General features: G+C 41.4%; 1 protein-coding gene across 1 annotated transcript in view; it reads left to right on the forward strand.

The window, feature by feature from the left end:
- DMD (dystrophin) overlaps positions 1–20156 on the forward strand; it is a 1918566-nt gene that overhangs the window by 443752 nt on the left and 1454658 nt on the right. The window contains exons 3-6 of the mRNA XM_058186507.1: positions 9877–9969; positions 11398–11475; positions 15207–15299; positions 18891–19063. Of these exons, the coding sequence (XP_058042490.1) occupies positions 9877–9969; positions 11398–11475; positions 15207–15299; positions 18891–19063 (437 nt within the window). The remainder of the gene's footprint in view (positions 1–9876; positions 9970–11397; positions 11476–15206; positions 15300–18890; positions 19064–20156) is intronic.

Consider the following 20156-nt stretch of genomic DNA (forward strand, 5'->3'; position numbering starts at 1 on the left):
GGCTCCCACGTAACACCACTGCTCCGTAGTCTGCACTGGCTTCCTGTGGTCTTTCGGGTGCGCTTCAAGTTTTTGGTTACCACCTTTAAAGCGCTCCATGGCTTAGGACCCGGGTACTTACGAGACCGCCTGCTGTTACCCTATGCCTCCCACCGACCCGTACGCTCTCATAGAGAGGGTCTCCTCAGGGTTCCGTCCGCCAAACAGTGTCGGCTGGCGGCCCCCAGGGGTAGGGCCTTCTCTGTGGGAGCATCGACGCTCTGGAATGAACTCCCCCCTGGCCTACGTCAAGTGCCTTCCGTCGTGAGCTAAAAACATACTTATTTATTCAAGTGGGACTGGCATAATAGTTTGATTTTAAATTGGGGTTTTATTAATATTCTTAAATATTTTAAATTTAATTTTAATTATTAGCCGTTTTTGTAATTTTGATATGTTTTAATTTGTTTTAATTGTACATATTTTGTATTTTATCTCTGGCTGTACACCGCCCTGAGTCCTTCGGGAGAAGGGCGGTATAAAAATTCAATAAATAATAATAATAATAATAATAATAATAATAATAATAATAATAATAATAATAATAATAATAATAATAATAGACACAGGGGCGACGGCCTCACTTATTACCAACCCTCCTTTTAAAGGTGCAGTAACACCAGGAGCAAAGGATAATATAATGGGAGTAGGAGGGACAGTCATTCCCGTGGAATATTCCAAGGACATGAGGGTGGAAATTGGCCCTTTTTCACTAAGTCATTCATTCACTATATGCCCTCAGTCTCTTCTTTCCCTTCTGGGAAGAGATGTACTATGCAAATTAGGGGCCAAAATTACTTGCAGCAAAGCTGGATTAACTCTAGATATCCCAGCTAAACGCTTACTATTAGTAGTGGAAAATGCTAACCAATTACATGAGGATCTCAGAACCTTACCATCTCTTCTATGGGGATGGGACAGCACAGAGGTAGGACTTTTGAAAGGGGCAACACCAGTCACAATTCAAGTAAAGTGACGTTACCGGTGTCATGGTCAGATCATTTTCTCCTCCGCCTAGACTTTCAGACCGCTACTCACCACCGCAGGGTGATACGTTGGTTCCGTCCCAGGCGCCTGATGGACCCTGAGAGGTTTCAGACGGAGCTTGGGCCGTTTCCTGAGGATCTTGCCCACGGCACGACTGAAGAACTAGTTGCGGCCTAGGAACAGGCCTGGGGCTTTGGACCGTGTCGTGCCTTTGCGGCCTCTGACCCGGCGCAGATCTCAATTAGCTCCTTGGTTCTCTGAGGAGCTGAGAGAGATGAAACGCCGGAGAAGACGCCTAGAGAGTGTGTGGAGGTCCAGCCGTTCCAAAGCTGATCGGACACTAGTTAGGTCTTTTTCAAAGACCTACCTAGTGGCACTGAGGGTGGCGAGGCGTTCCTACGCTTCCTCCCTCATTGCGTCGGCAGATAACCGCCCGGCCGCCCTGTTTCGGGTGACCCGTTCCCTCCTTCACCAGGGGGAGCGGGATGACCCCTTACAGGGACGTGCCGAGGAGTTTAACGGTTATCTATACGATAAAATCGCTCAGCTCCGGGATAGCTTGGACCAAGATTGCGATGATCCGGATGAGATGACTGAGGCGCGTCTTGTTGATACCGTTTGGGATGAGTTCGATTCTGTGACTCCCGAGGACGTGGACAGGCTGCTGGGGAGGCTGCATGCCACTACATGTTTACTGGACCCGTGCCCCTCCTGGCTGGTGCTGGCCACTCAGGAGGTGACACGAGGCTGGCTCCAGGGGATTATAAATGCTTCTTTGATGGAGGGGATCTTCCCCGCCGCCTTGAAAGAGGCGGTGGTGAGACCCCTCCTCAAGAAGCCTTCCCTGGACCCAGCTATTTTGGGTAATTACCGTCCAGTCTCCAACCTTCGCTTTATCGCGAAGGTTGTAGAGAGTGTGGTGGTGTGGCAGTTTCCTCAGTACCTGGAGGAAGCTGTCTATCTAGACCTGTTCCAGTCCGGCTTCCGGCCCGGGCATAGCACGGAGACAGCTTTGGTCGCGTTGGTGGATGACCTCTGGAGGGCCAGGGACAGGGGTTGCTCCTCTGCCTTGGTCCTGTTAGATCTCTCACCGGCTTTTGATACTATCGACCATGGTATCTTGCTGCGCCGGTCGGAGGGGTTGGGAGTGGGAGGCACCGTTTATCGGTGGTTCTCCTCCTACCTCTCTGACCGGTTGCAGACGGTGTTGACAGGAGGGCAGAGATCGGCCGCGAGGCACCTCACTTGTGGGGTGCCGCAGGGGTCGATTCTCTCGCTTCTCCTGTTCAACATCTATATGAAGCCGTTGGGCGAGGTCATCAGTGGCTTTGGGGTGAGCTATCATCTGTACGCTGATGATACTCAGCTGTACTTTTCCACCCCAGGCCACCCCAGCGAAGCTGTCGAAGTGCTGTCCCGTTGTCTGGAGGCCGTACGGGTCTGGATGGGGAGAAACAGACTCAGACTCAATCCATCCAAGACGGAGTGGCTGTGGATGCCGGCATCTCGGTACAGTCAGCTGCAACCGCAGCTGACTGTTGGGGGTGAGTCATTGGCCCCGACGGAAGGGGTGCGCAACTTGGGCGTTCTCCTGGATGGACGGCTGTCATTTGAAGACCATGTGGCGGCCGTCTCCAGGAGAGCTTTTTACCAGGTCCGCCTGGTTCGCCAGTTGCGCCCCTTTCTGGACCGGGATGCCTTATGCACGGTCACTCATGCTCTCGTCACTTCTCGCCTGGATTATTGCAATGCTCTCTACATGGGGCTACCCCTGAAGTGCACTCGGAGACTTCAGCTAGTCCAGAATGCAGCTGCGCGGGTGATTGAGGGAGCACCACGTTGCTCCCGGGTAACACCACTCCTGCGCAGTCTGCACTGGCTACCTGTGGTCTTTCGGGTGCGCTTCAAGGTTTTGGTTACCACCTTTAAAGCGCTCCATGGCTTAGGGCCCGGGTACTTACGGGACCGCCTGCTGTTACCCTATGCCTCCCATCGACCCGTACGCTCCCACAGAGAGGGTCTCCTCAGGGTGCCGTCCGCCAAGCAATGCCGGCTGGCGGCCCCCAGGGGAAGGGCCTTCTCTGTTGGAGCACCTACTCTCTGGAACGACCTTCCCCCCGGTTTGCGCCAAATATCTGACCTTCGGACCTTTCGTCGGGAATTAAAAACTCACTTATTCATTCAAGCGGGACTGGACTGATTTTTTAGACTTTTTAAATTTCTAAATTTTAATTTTAAATTTTTAAATCTTCTGTAATTTTATATGGGGTATTTTAGGTTCGTCAATTTGACGGTTTTAATTCGGCCACCATTGAATAAGTATTTTAAATTGATTTTTAACTTTGTATATTTATTGCTTTTTATCTTGGCTGTACACCGCCCTGAGTCCTTCGGGAGAAGGGCGGTATAAAAGTTTAAGAAATAAATAAATAAATAAATAAATAAATAAATAAATAAATAAAGAAGGGACCACCCCCATGTGTGCCTCAATATAAAATTCCAGCTGAAGCAGTCCAACCCATAAGAAAACTAATAAAGGCATATCTGGAACAGGGGGTCCTCAGAAAATGTACATCCCCTTGCAACACCCCCATCTTTCCAGTAAAAAAGGCAAAGGTGGATAAAGAAGGGAATCCTATCTTTCACTTTGTTCACGATTTGAGGCTCGTGAATAATCATGTGATCCCCCGCGCCCCCATAGTGGCTAATCCAGCAACCATAATAACTGAAGTTCCAACCTCTGCTACATTTTTTTCGGTCATAGATCTATGCTCAGCTTTTTTTAGCATACCGGTTGACCAGGCATCCCAATATCTTTTTGCTTTCACTTGGGAAGACCAACAATATACATGGACTCGCTTGCCTCAAGGCTATACCGAGTCTCCTACTTTATTTTCTCAGATTTTAAAGGATGATCTCTCCTCCATTTCCTTACCAAATCAGTCAGCCTTAATTCAATATGTTGATGATTTGTTACTTGCATCCAACTCCGAGCTAGCATGTAAGCTAGATACCTTACACCTACTAAAAGCATTGGCAGATAGGGGACACAAAGCTTCCCCAGAAAAAATGCAATATTTAAAGCAAGAGGTCTCATATTTAGGTTACATTATAGCTCCAGGAATTAGGAAACTGGCACCTAGCCGAATACAGACCATCCTAGACATGAAGCCGCCAAAAACAAAAAGACAAGTAAGAGCCCTACTAGGAGTCTTAGGGTTTTGCCGGCCATGGATCCCCTCTTTTGGGGTACTTGCCAGGCCTCTAATACAACTGACAAAAAAGGATATGCCTGATCCCATTGAATGGTCAAAATCACTGGATCAAACCATTCAAACAATAAAACAAACTCTGGTGTCTGCCCCCGCCCTTGGGCTCCCTGACTACAGGAAGACTTTCACCCTCTTTATTCATGAAAAATCAGGCATTGCTTCAGGCGTCCTAACTCAACCATTTGGACACACCAACCAACCAGTAGCGTATTATTCAGTTACATTGGATCCAGTGGCAAAAGGAGCAGTTCCATGCTTAAGAGCAGTTGCAGCCACTGTAGAAATTGTAAAAAAATCTAAGGATTTAGTATTGGGACAACCTCTAACTTTAAAGGTCCCACACGAGGTTTTTGCAATACTCTTAAAGTCCCAGACCCAAGCATTCACCCAACAGCGACTAGCTCAATATGAGGCTGAATTATTTACTTCTGGAAATATCACCTTTGAAAAATGCACTACTTTAAACCCTGCAACATTACTCCCGGTAGAGCAATCTGGTGAAAGTCTTCATGACTGCCTCCATCTAGTACATGATGCTGAACAACCCTGACCCGATTTGACAGATACCCCATTAGAAAACCCTGATTTAGAACTTTTTACTGATGGCTCCTCATACATATACGAAGGCAGGAGGGTATCTGGAGCTGCTGTAGTCTCTCTACATGAAATCATTTGGGCATCCCCTCTCTCTCCTTCACATGGCGCCCAAGCAGCCGAACTTATAGCTTTAACAGAAGCCTGCAAAGCTGCAAGGAACCAATCTGCCAATATATATACTGATTCTAAATATGCTTTTGGGGTCTGCCATGCTACGGGAGCCCTGTGGAAGCAACAGGGATTCCTAGCCTCTGCTGGGCAACAAATTGCACATGCAACACTGGTGGCCCAATTATTGGATACAATCCAACTACCAAAACTTTTGGCAGTCATACATTGTAAAGCACACCAAAAGGATGACTCGCTAATAACAAAAGGGAACCAATATGCAGACACCACAGCCAAATGGGCAGCAACTCAGCCATTGCTTCACCCTCTTATGACACCAGCATTAACAATCAATCCTGAAGCATCCTACAAAGAATTTTTGGATGCTGGGGAAGCAGAACAATGGGAGGAAAAATTAGGAGCAATTTTTAAGGGAGGATTTTGGAGAGTCCCTGATGGGAGACCAATAGCTCCACGCCACCTCCTTAGGTTAATTTGCCAAAGGTTACACGCCAAAGGACACTGTTGGACACAAGCTATGGTAGATGCTATCAGAAGGGAATGGTATGCACCAGGTGCCTACAGCGAAGCTATGAGAGTGGCTAGTGCCTGTCAGACATGCCAAGCAAATAACTCCACCTCCAGGAAATCCATTCATGAAGGTGGAAGACCCTGGGCACAGCGGCCTTTTGAAAAAATACAAATGGATTATATACAACTCCCAAAGGCAAATGGGTACCAATATGTCCTTGTATGTAGGGACCAACTGACTCACTGGGTAGAGGCCTTCCCTTGCCGACATGCCACAGCCCTTGAAACAGCCAGACACCTTTTGAAGGACATAGTACCCAGATTTGGGGTACCCAGCGTCCTGGACATGGATAGGGGTAAACATTTCATAGCCCAAATCCTCACGCATATATTCCAAGCCTTGGGCATTACACAAAATCTACATGTGCCGTACTCTCCAACATCCTCTGGGGGGACAGAGAGGGCTAACAGAGAGGTGAAGACCCTACTGGGTAAACTCTGTCAAGAGACACACCTTTCCTGGCCACAAGTGCTCCCAATTGCACTCTTTTACATTAGAACTAGACCAAGACGAGATATAGGAGTCTCCCCCTTTGAGATCCTTTTTGGACGACCCCCAGATACATTAAAAGGTTTGGACCCACATTCCCTCTGCTTAGACAAGGGGGATATGGTTCTCTCTTCTTATCTTTCAGCATTGCACAAAAGACTGCAGACCCTGTGGACTCAAAGTGCCTTAACGCAAACCTTACCCTTGGAGGAAGCCCTACACCCATTTGAACCTGGAGATTGGGTATGGATCAAATTCTTCGCAAGAACCTCACCCCTATAACCTAGATAGAAAGGACCCTACCAAGTCTTGCTGATTACACAAACAGCCATCAGGGTTGCTGAGAAAGACTCCTGGATTCATTGGACACACGCCAAACCTGCGGTTATAGACCACAGCCCACCATCGGCAATAACACAATCCATTCCACCCCTCAAGCTGAAGAAAGACCCTGAGACAGATCAGTGGACGTTACAAACATTTTTTGAAACCATAGTACCTGAAAGCCAGTGTCTGGACACTGGGATGCAACAAACTGGACTATAATTTTCTAAGAAGAAATAACAAACTCTGATCTCAATTTTTTTTATATATATCTATATTTTCTTTTATTGTTGTTTTATTATTGTTGTTGTTGTATATTTTTATTATTATTTTTTAGCTGATTTATTTTGGGGGTGACTTTATCAGTCACGGACATTCTAACTACATGCTTAATGGGAGTAGCATCTAGACCACATAGCATTATCAACCACACTACACTTAGAGACTTTCACCTCCCTGATTCTTATGATAGTATCTTCAGCTGGGGTTATTCTTCAGACACAAAAGACCGCACCATGTACACACTACACATTGCTGCAGTTACTGCTTCTGAGCAATGCTTTAATCTCACATGGTGTAGACAACCAAAAGTCACAGAATGCATTAACTTAAGGAATATAGACCTACAATGCAATCACACAGAAACTGTCCCATTCTCTTACAGTCACCTGAGGCTTCCACCAGGATGGTTCTTCTTATGTGGGTTAAAAGCCTTCTCATATCTTCCCGCAAATGCCACAGGAGGCCCCTGTACTTTGGGGAGACTGACAATGCTTATGCCCTCCTTACAGAGGCGACACAGAAGAGCTTTCCAAAGTTTAGACTCGGACTGTGACTCCAAAGTTTCCCTACTCACCAAAGCTGAATATGTCTCATTGGCAGTATCACTAGTGGGAGTGCCAGGGCTAGCAGTACGAAACTCTAGGAATTTAAATAGCCGGGCATGTACCCTAGCCAAAAGTTTAAATTCGACCTCCCATGCCTTGGATGCCCTCAACAGAGAACTGAGAGAGGTCAGAGAAGCCACCCTGGAGAATAGAGCAGCAATAGATTTTCTATTATTGAAGCATAATTACGGCTGCGAAGCATTCAAGGGGATGTGTTGCTTTGAAATTGACCAAACTTCTGGACTTGTAGAGTGGGACATCCACCACTTGAAAGAGCTGTCCCAAAATATTGGCCATGAACAATCATCCTTAGATTTTTCCTGGCTCTTCTCGTGGCTACCAGACTTTCATTGGCTCAAAATTCTCATAGCAACCATAGTCACTGTTTGTTTCCTGGGAGCTCTCTTGTGCTGTCTCTGTCAATGCATACCACCCTGCCTTGGGTGCCTAAGAGCTTGTAGTCCTGCCCCTCAATCAAATATCCCAGGGAAACGAGCAGCTCTAATGATGGTCCAAATCGACCATGAATACCAAGTATACTCAGACATCAAATTAGAGTCAGATAGTAAAGAAAATACATTAAAAAAATAAATTAAAAAAAATTATGGATTGTAGGAAGAAAATAGCCAGTATCCCCACTAAAAGGGAGAAAACACTAAAATCAGAAAGAAAGGCTCAGGAAAATACAAACTACATATTACCAAAAGAAAAGGAAACTGCAGCTCCAAACACATTAGAATAGAAAATCATTAAGAATCCTCATAAAAGCAGATAGCCCAAAAAGAAGAAAAACAGGATCAGAGTACTTAAAATTCCAATGTAGTGGAAAACTCCAAGAAGAACAGAATCAGAGTAATTAAAATTCCAATATAATGGGAAGGGAAGGAAAGGTAATGTAAATGCAGGAGGAGATGGATTACAATAACCAAAAAGGAAGCAAACGAAAAGGTGCAAAAGACAGGATGAAAACTATCAGTATTAAGGAAACACACTTTTGATAAATAAAAAATATATTAGCAAGCACTTCCTTGCCAGTACTCCAGGCAGAGAGCAAAACAGGAATGAAACCATTAACACAGGAACCACACAAAGCCTGAACCATTAGTGTGAACTACACAAAGAACTTCAAAGGTAAAAAAGGTATAAAACACCTAGTCACACACAACTTGTTTGCTAGCCCAGGAAGGTGTGTCCTTGCTGCCGCTTGTACCTCCTTCCTGAAAAATAAAGAGACCTGACTTTCACGCAGCTGCTCCGTTTGAATTATTCAGTCACGTTGGCAACGCTTCCCAGCGGGAAATTCGAACCCAGCCCAGGAAGATTTGGAAAAAATATAATCTAACAGGGGGCCGCGCATGCATGTGTGATGCAATGCGAGTGCCTCCTGCACCTGCCTCTTGCCCCCCTTGCATGCGTCCCGCTCCCCACGCGTGCATGTCAGAGACCCGACGACCAGCTGGCTGGCGGGAGACGCACATGCATGCATGGTGGAGCTGGACTGGGACTACAGCTGGTGTGCCCACAGAGAGGGATCTGTGTGTGACCTGTGGCACATGTGTCATAGGTTCACCATCATGGCTGTAGGTGATCATTAAGATTTCGTGTTAAGCATCTCACTATCTTTTTTTAAAAAAAGATTGACTTGTAGCACATTGTGATTAAATGTTCTGGTGATAATGCTTATTTTTTCTATAATATTAATATTCCTCTATGATGATTTATATGTTATTAAATTAAACCAGAAGTTTTTTAGCAGTAGCTATCACCTGAACCATGGTACGAAATATTTTAGGAGGATGCTTTTTTTTAAGTAAAGGCTTTCATGGCCTATCTAGTCTGTAGATCTCATCTGGAAATACTTGCCTTCTCTATAACAAGACAAGTTATTCCTGAGAAGTTTGTGTGTTCTCATTATTTGGTTTTGTTACCATGGCAGGATTTTTTTTTTAATTTTATGAGTATATAGCACAGACTTCTATGTCAGACTAGCTTTTGTGTGGGAAACCCTAATGTCTTTTATATCCACCAGAACTGGTCTTCAGAAGTTATGACTTGCCCTTAAATAATTTGTACAATAGATTCATAAATAATAGAATAAGAGATCATTGATAAGAGTTGCTGCCATAGATGGAAATTGGTCATACTCCATTCTGATATCAGCAATGATAAGAATATATTCATTGTTTGATTCTTGGGTAAGAATGTCAGTGATGTAACAAATATATCGCTGAAGCAAAGATTATCTTGCTATCTGAGAATAGAAAATTAGGTAATGTTCATTTGTGAAATATTTTTAAATTCATGAGTTGGAAAGTGCAAGATAAATGAAACAGACTATATTGAAGATTATAGAACAATACCTCATGAGAATTATACTGTTTATTCTTTTGCCCTAATCTACCTGGTTTGTGAGAGAATCATGCCTGATGTTTTTGATAAATTTAGTAACAAAATAAGATATTTTATTGCTAAAAGTGAAAAGCCAGCTTTCTTTAAGAAAAAAATCTTTCTGTATGTGCAACAGACACAATATTTTATTAACAGTTTAGCATACAGTCTAATAAACATCCTCTCATTTCAGTTTGGTATTCATCCAATTGAAGATCTCTTCAAAGATTTGCAAGATGGTCGGAAGCTTTTGGAGCTCCTGGAAAGTCTTATAGGCCAAAAACTTGTATGTTTATATCTATCTACTACCTCAGATAATTTTGCAATGCTTCTGCACATAAAATTCATTGTAAAATTAGTATTTGTGGACCTTGTATCTGTAAATATTTTATAATATTTTATGAACATATGAAGAATATATTGCAATTTGTGTAAGTTGCTGATGTTTTAAATTTCTTTATGACATTCTCTTTTTCCTAGCAAATGTCCCAAAAGATTTTACATATTGTCCTCCCTTAATAGAAACTTGCAGTGACAACATTTTCCATTACTGTTCTTTTATTAATATATTTCATTGTATAAAATATTGTATAGTGAATAAAACATGGAGATATCAATTTAAATATATCTAAAATATTTATAAAATATTTATATTAGTTATATTATTTCTGATTTTCAGATAACTGCAGTAAAAATACAGTATCAGTGTGTTAATATATAGAATTGGATGATGAAATTTATAAAATATTCTTATTTCAAAGTTCAAACTATTTTCAACTGCCTCTAGTGAACTCTATTATAGCTAAACATATTCATATTCAAAAATAAGAGAGAACAGTTATTTTCATCATTATTAACCACTGAAGCAACCTGGTCTACCTAAATATGGGAGGGAGCATACTGCTTCCCTTTCGCCTTTCAGCTCCAATCCAAGAGCCCTCCAGGCAGTCACTTTCACAACAAACTATTTTGTGTTAAATTTACTGACAAAGAAATAAAGGGAGACTAGTATAGATCTATTTCAAGCTATTTAGCTGATGAGAGCTAAATAACTTGAAATAGATCTATACTAGTCTCCCTTTATTTCTTTGTCAGTAAATTTAACACTATATATTTATCTCCATTAATTCTACCACCACCCTTTTATCTTCTGCACTACATTTTCTGTCTTCATCTGATTCAAAAAAGTAGATTGTCTTATATGCAGCAAAATGCATAAAATAGTAAGAAAGACTTTTCATAGATTAAAAATATGTATAAATTGTAAATATAATTAAGATGAACATATATTTGAAAACTACAGTAAGTTTGTCGGTTTTCCTAAAACAAATATACACATCTATTTTACTAACAAAATGTGGACAGAATTCTCTATATCTGATCATAGTTTGCATAAGTGTAAAACTCGAAATATAGTTTTTCTCTATTTTTTTTCCAACGTCATTCAATCATTTTTATGAAAGGAACTGACAAAACTGTTAGTTTGATTTAAACTTACAATAAAAGGAATGAAGCTGATTTCAGTTTACCACTCCCCTGATTCAATATAGTCACCAATAAATGCAATAGTGAAAATATATTATTAAAATAAGGACTTATGTTCTTTAAGCTCTTGTTTGTTGTTAAAAAGATGGTGTAAGCTTTCTGTCATAAACATATTAAATACATGAATGGTTTTTTTAAAATAATTGAAAATAGCTATTTATATTTATAGGGGAAAGAAAAGGGCTCCACTAGAGTTCATGCCTTGAACAACGTCAATAAAGCACTACAAATCTTGCAGAAAAATAATGTAAGTAATAATTTGCATGAATCCATAGTGCACACAGAGTTTTAAAAAAACACAAGGCTGTTTCTGAAATACATTTCATGATGGATAAGATTCACATAATCACAATGAAATATGAGAGATCGAAGCACATGGCCTCAAACGGCAATATGTTCAGGAAATGGTTTTAAAAACTGGTTATTCAATTTATATTTATAAAAATATATATTTATATTTCTGTTTTCCTATACATTCCATAAAAGTTACTTTGTAATCTTTCATATCTAATGATGTACTGAAATACATTAGGCATTGTGAAATTATGTCAGAAAGTAGCTGCAGCTTTGAAAAGAATAATGGGCCAATTTCTTATTTGTAACTATCTGAACATTGTGTTTCAAATACTTCTTTGTTTAGTGGGGAACCTGTTATTCAGCAGATAATAGTTATTATCTATAATAATACATAGATATTAGACTTCCATATTGAACCTTCTTCTTATAAAAAATGGAATCTGAAAAATCCACAATGATATTGTAAAATTTAAAAAAGAAAACTGAAATAAAAGTCAAACCTGATAATATTGTTTATCCTTGAGATCAATGTTCCTCTTCACATCAGCATCACAGAAATATTTCATTCTGGTAACAAATATTTCTTTAGGATGCTATATAATTGCTGATGCATAAAATAAGTATAATGTGGATATATCAGCCTTGTCAGTTTTGTGTTGACAAGCTTTAGAACCGGGGGGAAGGAATAATGTATTAATAGAAAGTCTCAGGAAAATGTCTGCATGATACATGTAGTAAATGACTCCCTAGATGGATAAATAATTTGTCTGTAATGGAGAAGTGTGAGTTTCTGATTGATGGGGCAGGAATATCAATGGAAGTGTTAATTATAGGTTAGGCAATACCCAGAGATCAAATAAGAAATAAGAAAATAATTTGGTTAGAATAATTAGTAATAGACCCAGAAATGAAGTATTGGCAAAAACCTCATCTAAGTATATGTGATAAAGTAAAGAAATATGGAAACATAGTCCTGTCAAGGAAATGTTTGGGGCAAAATTGTATGCAGGTTGTTTGAGTTATGACAAGGGCCGTGCCGAGGAGTTTAGTGGTTATCTATATGACAAAATCGTTCAGCTTCGGGATGGATTGGATCAAAATTGGGTAGAGCCAGGTGAGAGGTCAGAGACTCGTCTTGTTGAGACTGTTTGGGATGGATTTGACCCTGTGACTCCCGAGAACATGGACAGGTTGTTGAGGTGGTTGAATGCCACCACATATTTACTGGATCCGTGCCCCTCCTGGCTGGTGCTGGCCATGCAGGAGGTGACATGAGGCTGGCTCCAGGGGATTATCAATGCTTCTTTGATGGAAGGGGTTTTCCCTGCCGCCTTGAAAGAGGCGGTGGTGAGACCCCTCCTCAAGAAGCCTTCCCTGGACCCAGCTGTTTTGGGAAATTATTATCCGGTCTCCAACCTTCGCTTTGTGGCAAAGGTTGTTGAGAGTGTGGTGGCACGTCAATTACCCCAATACCTGGATAAATCTGTTTATCTAGACCCATTCCAGTCCGGCTTCCGGCCCGGATACAGTACGGAGATGGCTTTGGTCGCGTTGGTTGATGATCTCTGGAGGGCCAGGGCCAGGGGCTATTCCTCTGCCCTGGTCCTATTAGATCTCTCAGCGGCTTTTGATACCATCAACCATGGTATCCTGCTGCACCGGTTAGGGAGTTTGGGAGTGGGAGGCACCGTTTATCGGTGGTTCTCCTCCTATCTCTCTGACCGATCGCAGACGGTGTTGACAGGGGGGCAGAGATCGACCACGAGGCCCCTCACATGTGGGGTGCCGCAGGGGTCGATTCTCTCGCCTCTCCTGTTCAACATCTATATGAAGCCGCTGGGTGAGATCATCAATGGGTTTGGGGTGAAGTACCAACTGTACGCTGATGACACGCAGCTGTACTTTTCCACCCCAGGCCATCCCAACGAAGCTATCGAAGTGCTGTCCCGGTGTCTGGAAGCTTTACGGGTCTGGATGGGGAGAAACAGGCTTAAGCTCAATCCCTCCAAGATGGAGTGGCTGTGGTTGCCGGCACCCCGGTACAGTCAGCTGCAGCTGCGGCTGACTGTTGGGGGCAAATCACTGGCCCTGATGGAAGGGGTGCGCAACTTGGGCGTTCTCCTGGATGGGCGGTTGTCTTTCAAAGATCATTTGACGACCGTCTCCAGGAGAGCTTTTCACCAGGTTCGCCTGGTTCGCCAGTTGCGCCCCTTCCTTGACCGGGATGCCTTATCCACGGTCACTCATGCTCTGGTTACCTCTCGCTTGGATTACTGCAATGCTCTCTACATGGGGCTCCCCTTGAAGAGCACCTGGAGACTCCAGTTAGTTCAGAATGCAGCTGCGCGGGTGATAGAGGGAGCGGCACGTGGCTCCCATGTAACACCACTCCTGCGCAGACTGCACTGGCTACCTGTGGTCTTTCGGGTGCACTTCAAGGTTTTGGTGACTACCTTTAAAGCCCTCCATGGCTTAGGGCCAGGGTATTTACGGGACCGCCTGCTGTTACCGAATGCCTCCCACCGACCTGTACGCTCGCACAGAGAGGGACTCCTTAGGGTGCCGTCTGCCAAGCAATGTCAGCTGGCGGCCCCAGGGGAAGGGCCTTCTCTGTGGGGGCTCCCACCCTTTGGAACAAACTTCCCCCTGGACTTCATCAACTGCCGGACCTTTGGACCTTCCGCCGCGAGCTGAAGACCTATTTGTTTATTCGCACAGGACTGGCATAGGATTTTAATAGTTTTAATATTTTAATATTTGTTATAATTTTATAATTTTATGGGGTTCTATCATTTTAATGTTTTAATTCGGCCATTTGTTTAATAAGTTTTTTAATTCATTGTTTTATGTGTATATTGTTGTCGTTTTTATCTTGGCTGTAAACCATCCTGAGTCCTTCGGAAGAAGGGCAGTATAAAAATTCAATAAATAAAATAAAATAAATAAAATAAAGTTAATGGTGTGAAAATTAAATGGAAGACTCCAATGAAGGGGAATCTGTACATTTTATAAGTTGATACTTGTAGAAATATATCAACTCATAGACTCCTACTACTAGGAGAGATATATATGAGGGATTATAGATGAAGTATTCAAATAAAAATATGGTCAATTTTTCTGGATTGAGAATCACAAATTAATGGAATGCCTATGTGTTATTTCTGCTTTTATTATTCCATTTCTTTCTTACATTTTCAGAATTATTATTACTGGATTTTTTTTTTTAAACAGGCGTAGTATGAAAAGAGCTATAAATATAGTTGTTTCTGCAAGCTGTCTTTCACTATGCTGCCAAAACATTTTATTAAAAAGCATTTAATCATTTAAGTTTATGTTTATTTTGTAGTATATTACATCCTTGCTAATTTCATTTTCCTCTAATGACTTCAAATGTTTGCATTCTGTCAACAAATGGTCAAATATTTGTTAGTTATTTATTCCTCTCTTACAAGCTAAATGGTAGATAAATATGCAAACACAGACATTACTCTATACGTATACATTATAAAAATATGATGACTTTTAGAAGTCTGATTATATTAATTCAGCAATAATACATTTTGCCATTTGCTTGGAAATATAAACTCATTTGCTTCTGGTTTATTATTTTTACTTTGCAAAAGAAAAACGTTTACATTTGTTAATTTCTGTCTTTCATTCTGTTTTGTCTTGTTCTAACAGGTAGATTTGGTAAATATTGGCAGTACAGATATTGTGGATGGAAATCATAAATTGACCCTTGGATTGGTCTGGAGTATAATTCTGCACTGGCAGGTACCAAATGATTGTTTCTGGAAGGAAACATATGAGTAATAAACAAAAGACACTAATGTAGCTCTTTATTTATAATTTATAAATTGTTAAATTTATGTAACTGCCCATTTTATTTTCATGATGCTGGGTGACTTACAAAGCTAAAAATAAAAAAGTCCCCTTCAAAAAAAAAAACAAGCACTCATTAAAACATTTAAAAACATAATCGGTGGGAGAGCACCATTTATTTTTCTAATAATATAACCACTTTGGTGTCTCTATATCAATAGATCCCCAGGCCAGATGGCAAAACTATGTTATTCTGTTATTCAGGGTCTTCTAGAGTCTAACCTCAGAATAATGATGTTACAAAGAAAAAATGCTCTAGCAGAAAAGGCTTTTATCATTCATCCTTTTAGATGACATTGTGGATATCCTTTCTGCCATAAATGATGGGATGTGTAGATGTAAATGGGGAAAAATCCATCAAGTACGCCAGCCCAATGTTTATAAGGGGTTTATAGTTCATTACTAGCACCTTACATTGAACCCAGAAGCAAACTAACCAGAAATGTACCTCACAGAGCAGAGGTGTAATGTGGGTAATTCATCTAGCTGTTTGCACTGCATGTAGCTGTCTGCACAGCATCATTTTGTATCAGTTGAAGCTTCTGGATACAATTCAAAGGCAAACCCTTGTAGAGCATATTACAGTAATCCATGCAGGTGTGCAAGGCATGAGTGACTAATGTAGAGCCTCCATACCCAGAAACGGTTTCCTGGTGCACAACCTGAAATTGCTCAAATGTCTTCCTAGCCATAATACCACCTTCTGTTTTGTGAGAGCAATTGTGAGATCAAAAGGATCATCAAACTGAAAACTGGGTCTGTCTGGAACAGTGCCATCATATTCCGAACTAAAGATGGTGAATTCTCAGAAACTAGTGACCCTAAGGCTAATAGGACTTTTCCCAGCAGTTTCATGGAATTCTTAAACATAAGTGTAGAAAATACTGAATCTTGTGGTACCATGCAAAATAGGGTTTGAGACCACAATCTCTCACTCCAGATCAACACTGACTGGAGCTGGCTGCAAAGGAAGGAAAAGCACATTATAATATAGATATTGTGCATAGAAATAATAAACTGAGCCTTGGATTGGTTGGAATATAATTTTCCACTGGAATATAATCTTTGGAAGAACTGTAGGATATATGGTTAATAATCAAATGACAGTAAAGTAACTATTGAATATAGACTTGCAGCAGAATGTTGATGAAACAAGGAATTTGGACTCTATTCTGCTATATTAAGGAATATACAAACATGGAATATCTGTTTTCTTATTACTTTTATTAATTCCAACTTGAGAATTACTGCAATGTAAGGTGCAAAAATGCAGTTCACTAAAGAGCAAAGTTCAGACATTCTCTAGTGGAATAGGACATTTAGGCATTGACCCTTGGCTGTGCCTCCTTCACCCCAGCCACCCACCTCAACCAATTTACAACTTTCCTCCTCCGCTGCTCTTACCCCAGCCATTCTCCCTGGCCAATGGGCCCCTTTCCCTCCATCTCTTGCCCTTTGTCCCTGCCCAGTCTCCCAGATACCGTTTGACTCGGGCCTTTGGCTACACAGACAAATATCCCCCTGCCAATCAGGTGGTGGACAGCAATGATGGTGCTGGGGGGGGTGACCAAGGGGGCTGGGGGGGGAGCAGTGTGCAATATGATCAGTAGCAGGCTAGGGGAGACAGCAAGAGCTGTGGTGGTCCATAGCTGCTGGCATTGGGAGGGAAGGTGATGGTGTGCGGCTTCCCATTTTGACCACCACCACCCATTGCTTCTGAAGTTCATCTTATTCCCAACCACAAACCATCACCCTTCCCCCTGCAATGCCAGGAACTGTCCTCTGTCACTTTCCCCCAATGCCAACAACTGCGCACCACCGCAGCTCTTACTTCCTCTTCCAGACTGCTACCTGTATTGCCCGCTGTATTGCCCGCCTGTATTGCCCGCTGCCTCCCCACAGCCCCTTTGGTCACCCCTCCCAGTGCCATTACTGCCACCCACCATCTGATTGGCTGGGAGCTATTTGTCCCATGCAGTCAAAGGCCTGGGTCAAACGGTATCTGGGTGAATGGACAGGGATGAAGGGTGGGGGTGAAGGGCCAGGGACCCATTGGCCATGGAGAATGAACTAGGCAGGGCCAATGCAGGAGGAAAGCTGGCTGTAAATTGGCTGTGGCGTGTGTCTGGGGGCAAAGAGGATGCAGCCAAGGGTGGTGCCCTAACATCCTGGACCTTGATAGCGAATCTATGTCACATATGCCAGAGGTGGCACCCAGCACCCTCTCTGCTGGCATGCAAGCCATCACCCCAGTTCAGCTCTGCTGCACATGCGTGTGCATGTCCCACTGGCCACCTGGTTCGGGTCTCTGCTGTGCATGTGGGGCACTTGTGGGGAGAGCACGCACATGTGCAGGGGGGCAGAGGTGTGCAGGGGAGCCATGCACAGGGGCAGGGCGTATGTAAGGAGGCCGCACACACATTTCATTTGGGGGTTTGGGCGTGTGGGCACGCTTTGGGTACTTGGTCCGGAAAAGGTTAGCCATCACTGTCCTAGACCCTTCTCTAGAGGTTATTACCAAATTGCCATTTTTATGTACCTCATAAATTATTAAACATGGCAAATAATCAAATGTATGGAAGGAAGTAATTTAATGAAAAAGCATTGTCACGATTCTGTCTATTTCACTTTTCTATTACCACGTGCATCAGGACTCTGACTCCCAATATATCAATCAGAGGAAAAGTGTATTATTTTTTTAAAACAAAGTTCTTTATCACTGCTAAAACAAGCAAAAGTCCCATGAAAATAAAAACAAAATTATTTCACTTCTTAAGACTATACTTCATTTACATGATAAGTCTCAGTATTTTATTTTCTAACTAATATGATAGTTTTAAGAGCCACAATATTAATAGGGCTGCTTCTCTAGAAACAAATCTTGATGTTTCCTTTCTATCCCTCTCTAACTCTCCATCATATGAATAGCCCCTAGATGTAAGGATATATGTAGGATTACTTTCATGGTACAGCATTATTTTTCTTGATATATGAAAGCCAAACTTTATGTTCCACAAATGAAAAAGCAATTTCCTCATGATCAATTAGTAGATCTTGAGCGTGGGAGGCAATATTGATTAATAGTTTATCCCCAGCAACACTTTCTGTAGCATTCAACGCTCAAATTCTTGGATTCATTTTTGAAAGGCACATATTTATTATTGCTGAAGATAAAATTACTCCAAGTTTATCTCTTACTAGACCCATATCTATAATTGCATTGATATTCTATTCATCAAATGTATTGAAATTAAAATGTTTTATTTCTGCAACTTAAAGTTTTACTGCACTAAATGTGTAGAAATAATTTATTTTATTTCAGTTTGCCAGATTCTCAGTAGAGAGCATTAGGCCCTATGAATAATTAGGCTGAACTACCCCCACCCCCACAATGGCTAAAATGAAATTGAAAAAGCTGGGTTTATGGAAGAGAAGTGAGTTGACTTCATATAGCTAATGTTGAAATTCTGTGTTGTAAACTAGGTAAAAAATGTTATGAAAAACATCATGGCTGGACTGCAACAAACAAACAGTGAAAAGATCTTGTTAAGCTGGGTTCGTCAATCAACTCAGAACTATCCACAGGTCAATGTTTTTAATTTCACCAATAGCTGGTCTGATGGTTTGGCTGTCAATGCACTCATACACAGTCACAGGTAGGAAAACTATTATAAATTCACTAGTTAATAAGCAATTTTTCTTATGGCTGTCTGTCTCTGCCTCATTTTGTCTCTTTTATGGTGTGTATGTGGTGTGTATACACTGTTAAAATACAAAGTATCCTGCATAAATGCCCGGTTCATAACAGAAACTAAGAAAAGCTTGATTTTTAACAGTAGTTGCTGTACTACTGAATTGATTCACTTTTCTGGAAACTGAATTCTGATCATTTCATACAAAATACACAGTCCCTTTTGGGGTTTACCTGCATGGATTATAGTTAGTGAAGAATTAGCTTTAATCTGTAAAAAGGATGTATAGGACAATTGAACAGTCTATGTGCAACTGATTCGGTTTCAGGATCCAAATATATGCATAAAACCTTTCAACGAAGAATATTAGTACATTTCTTCATGAACACCTTCAACGGCAGGGCATATTGACACACTAGATTTAAGCGTTCTAATGTGGAAAGCTACACAAATTTGATACATTATTAGGACATATACATCCACTCATTCAGTGTAATACAGTTGCAAGATTAATAGCAATATCAATAGTCAATCAAAATCTGCTTAACTTTACTCCAGGCATTTGGAAACAAAATTTATTTATTTTATTGTGAAAGGTGTCTGTCAGTAGACACTGAATCAAGGCCACACCTTATGTATTTGTTTGAGATAGATATTACTTTAGCCACCAGAGATACCCCTGAGGTCGAACTGGTGTGTGTATACAATTGGGCAAGATCTGAGGATAGATCTCAGATATATAGATTGAATTGTTTCTAGCATGGACATATTGTTGCATGTAGAGCTCTCTATTCCATGCAACAGAAAACTTAGGCCTTTAAGTAAAATAAATGGTGAAGGCATGTAGTACTTTCTTTCATGGCATACATATCAGCATTAAGAGTTTAAGTTAAAATTCTTAACACAACATAATATCTGATTACTGAAATGTTTATTGTAGTAGGTAAATGAAAGTAAATGCATATATATTTTTAATTTGAATGTCATTAATGTTCCATATATAAACATTTTCAATAAAAATGCAAAATAAAAATATAAAACTTTAAGCATTTTCATC

Source organism: Ahaetulla prasina, chromosome 5, assembly GCF_028640845.1.
Source record: "Ahaetulla prasina isolate Xishuangbanna chromosome 5, ASM2864084v1, whole genome shotgun sequence".
Classification (NCBI taxonomy): Eukaryota; Metazoa; Chordata; class Lepidosauria; order Squamata; family Colubridae; genus Ahaetulla; species Ahaetulla prasina.